Raw genomic sequence first — 3,929 nt, forward strand, 5'->3', positions numbered from 1 at the left:
AAAAGCTGGGGTTTGTTATTACTGAATAGTGGCGGCTCGTCGGGGGAGGCAGGGGAGGCACAGCTTCCCCGATATTTTGAGGTGAAAATGGGAGGAGGACGATTTAATGTTAATAAAATTCACAATTCATTTCAGTTCATGTCTCAGAATGTGTATTTTTCTATTTTATTGTAATTTCACAGCTGTAATACCATAACATGTTACTGAAGTTGGAAAGCGCCGCTTTTCTATCGTGAATGTGCTGAATCTGCTGATGTAATTACAACCGCTAAGTGGTAGAGAAGGGGAGGGGGAGGCCGGGGGAGAGCTGAGCTCTCGTGCCTCCGTTGGTAAAAAAATTATAAAAATTTGCCAATCAGCATTGAGAAAAGAAACCTCGCAGGGGAGGCTAGCCTCTCTTCTGGTATATCAGCCAATCATCATTGAGACGTAAATTATGTGATATTAGTTTGAACGTCTCCCGCTGCGCTGATAATGTACCAAGTGCTTATGATGAGTAGCGATATTGAATATTTGATCGCCCACAGATTTACCAAGCTGTCATTCAAGCAGTATATATACAAATTAAAAATAAAGGGAGAACACGCCTAAGCTGGATATAGGCTACAGCAGTCCACTTAATTAAATGGCACAACAGGCAGCTCTCTTTTAACAGACTTTTAAAATGGGATGGATGTTTGCTTCAAGTGATATAGGCCAGGTAAGTGAAATTATATTATCTTGCTGTATGTGTGTCGTTTTCCGACTAAAAGCAACCAAAAAGCCATTTTAAAGTGGTTAAAAAAATAATGATAATAATAATCGGCAGGGAGGGACAGACCAATACAATTAGTGTGCCTCCTCTATTTTAAAACCCACGAGCCGCCACTGCCTACCAGTGGCCATCCTTCACAAAACTTAACATCTAGCACAGTTTTATCATAGGTAGTAGAATGCAAAATGTTTCAATACAAGCTTTTCAGTCAAATGTAATTTATGCAACATTTCAAACCTTTAACCCACGGGGGAAAATCAAGCCATGGGAACAGTTTAAAAGTAGCCCAATTCCATCGATAGAAAAAAAAAAAAAACGCTAACTTGACAACCCTGCATCCAACACCAGCTGCAGGAGTCAGATTTGACTGATCACGGGTTGAGAGGAGAGATGACTGACAGACCATGCTGGAGGATTTGCTGCTCAACAGATCCTGAGCTCATTGACAAATATCTGATCTTCCTTTACACAGAGCGCACGTGATGGCGAAATCAAAAAGTGAAAGTGAACAGCGAGCGCTCATTCAAAAGAGATTATATTCTCCGCATATTGATAGCGGCCCCCTGATGCGTGACAATTATATGCAATATTAGAATATTTGCGGGAGTGGGCGGGACACAGTCCTCGCAGGGCTCTAATACAAAAACGTACACTATGAATGGCGATTGTAGAAAGCAAAAGCCGAATCGCGGACATTTTGGGCGATTTAGAAATCCCAGCCGGATGCATTTTTTAAGGTCCAAAAAGAGAACATGTCTGGGAAAAAGAGGACGTATGGTCACCCTACTTTAGAGAAGCAGCGGAGAGAGATGCTTCTGGTGTGCCGCTGCTATAAACAAGCATTGACTAGAGTGGCCACGATCAGCTCCGGTGGCCGTGGAGCCGTAATGTGCCGCAGACGTGTGTGTTCTTCGAATATTTGACGCTGACATTGCACAATTTACACACCGCATGACTTTTGTCGGGATATAAACTCAAAACGAAACAACTGCCATGAATCTTGTATGATTTATAAAAATATATATAAATATCGATATTGCATTTTTGAGAATCGATACAGTATCGCCAAACAAAATATTGCGATATTCAAGTGTATCAATATTTTCTTACACCCTTAAAGGGTAAGTTCACCCAAAAAGGAAAATTCTGTCATTAATTACTCACCCTCATGTCATTTCAAATCCGTAAGACCTTCGTTCATCTTAAGAACACAAATTAAGATACTTTTGATGGAATCTGAGAGCTGTCTGACCCTGCATAGACAGCAATACAACTGAAATGTTCCCAAGTCCAGAAACGTAGCAAGGAGATCGGTAAAATAATCCATGTGACATCAGGGGTTTAACCGTAATTTTACGAAGCTACGAGAATACTTTGTGCGCAAAAGAAAAAAAAACTACTTTATTCAACAATTCGTCTCCTCCGCGTTACTCTAGCACCATTTTGGAGAATATCCGCTGAACGTAAACAACGTATGCTGTTCTGTGTCAGCTGTGTCACACGGATACCGAAGATGAACGAAGGTATTACGGGTTTGAAACAACATGAGGGTGAGTAATTAATGACAGAATTTTCATTTTTGGGTGAACTATCCCTTTAATGCTAGATGATAGAAATTAGGCCAGTGGGCCTGAGGGCTCTGCTTGACAAAGGTATAGTGAGTTAAAATTAAATCTAAAATAAAAAATGGGTATTAAAATGTTGATTCATGTTAATTGGCTTGTGATTAAGAGAGAGGTTAACTCTGCTAATTTAATTTAATTTAATTTAAAATTATTATTAAAAGCCTGATTTAATTTAATTATTTAAAATTAATTATTAATAGTTAAATAAATAAAATGTTCTAGTCCTTTCAGCAAATTTGAGTACATCTCATTTTCTATCAGTGAATTATATTTTGAATGATTTTTTAAAAGAAATTAATACTTCTATTCAGCAAAGAAGGCATTAAATTGACCAAAAGTGACCTTCACAATTTTCACAAAAATATTAAGCAGCACAACCATTTTCAACATGGATAATAAGAAATATTTCTTGATCAAATAAGCATACTAGAATGATTTCTGAAGAATAATTTTAAAATATATAAAAATAGAACACAGTAATAATAATATTTTACAACTGATATGTTTTTTGTTATGTTATTGTATGCTAAACCCTGTAGAATATGGTCACTTTATAAATATAGGTTTTGTAAACTGGTACATTTCCTAAAGGGACAGCATGTGTTACTGCTTTGCAGAAACACGATGCTGGTCATCTGCTGTTCGACTTGGCTTGCGAACACCTCAACATAGTGGAGAAACAGTACTTCAGCCTACAGATCAGTGAGGACACATCCAGCTCTCCGGTAAATGAATGTGTGGTTGTTTGCAAAAAGCAACTGTTTATTGCTATGATCCAGAAATGGAGAAATGTAATGCCCTCTCTTAAGAAACACGATATCAGTGTTATAACTGATCTGTCATTTCAGAAGTGGCTGGACCCCAACAAACCCTTTAAGAAACAGCTGAAGGGTGAGTGAGAAACTACACACACACACACACACACACACACACACACACACACAGAGGCCCACCTGGAGTCAATATATTTGTTTTACATTTGTGGAAAATTAGACTATTTAATTTTGCATGCACTTTTCCCTTATTTTTACATTTCAATTCCCTTTGCCGTCATTTAATGTTCACTTAAATTAAAAACAACAATAGTAACACTGCTCAATCTAATAGATTAAAATATTAGTCTTATTCTTCTATTAAGATATTAAAATATTAGTCGCTATTTTTAAAATATTAGTCATTATTTTATTAAGATATTAAAATATTAGTCCTATTGTTTTAAGAGATTAAAATATTAGTCGTATTGTTCTATTAAGAGATTAAAATATTAGTTGTATTGTTCTATTAAGAGATTAAAATATTAGTCGCTATTGTTAAAATATTAGTTCCTATTATTCTATTAAGAACCCGAAATAATTGCACTGTATTTTATGTATAATCATTTTCTATTTTTAACTGTCTTAAATTCATTTTAAATAAATTTTTAAATCAGTCTCAATTTAAATTCCTTGTTTTATTTTTGTGATAATTTTTTATGATTATTTTACTTTCTTTTATGTAAAGCACTTTGAATTACCATTGTGTATGAAATGTGCTATATAAATAAACTTGCC

At 35.7% G+C, this 3,929-nt stretch overlaps 1 protein-coding gene across 5 annotated transcripts in view; it reads left to right on the forward strand.

The window, feature by feature from the left end:
* The window catches only part of LOC107723490 (tyrosine-protein phosphatase non-receptor type 3-like), a 27,914-nt gene that overhangs the window by 6,969 nt on the left and 17,016 nt on the right, over positions 1 to 3,929 (forward strand). For all 5 annotated transcript variants that reach the window (XM_016532138.1, XM_016532137.1, XM_016532139.1 and 2 more), the window contains exons 3-4: positions 2,997 to 3,104; positions 3,228 to 3,270. In XM_016532138.1, the coding sequence (XP_016387624.1) occupies positions 2,997 to 3,104; positions 3,228 to 3,270 (151 nt within the window). The remainder of the gene's footprint in view (positions 1 to 2,996; positions 3,105 to 3,227; positions 3,271 to 3,929) is intronic.

The sequence above is a fragment of the Sinocyclocheilus rhinocerous genome, unplaced genomic scaffold (genome assembly GCF_001515625.1).
Source record: "Sinocyclocheilus rhinocerous isolate Xijiao unplaced genomic scaffold, SAMN03320098_v1.1 scaffold241, whole genome shotgun sequence".
NCBI lineage: Eukaryota > Metazoa > Chordata > Actinopteri > Cypriniformes > Cyprinidae > Sinocyclocheilus > Sinocyclocheilus rhinocerous.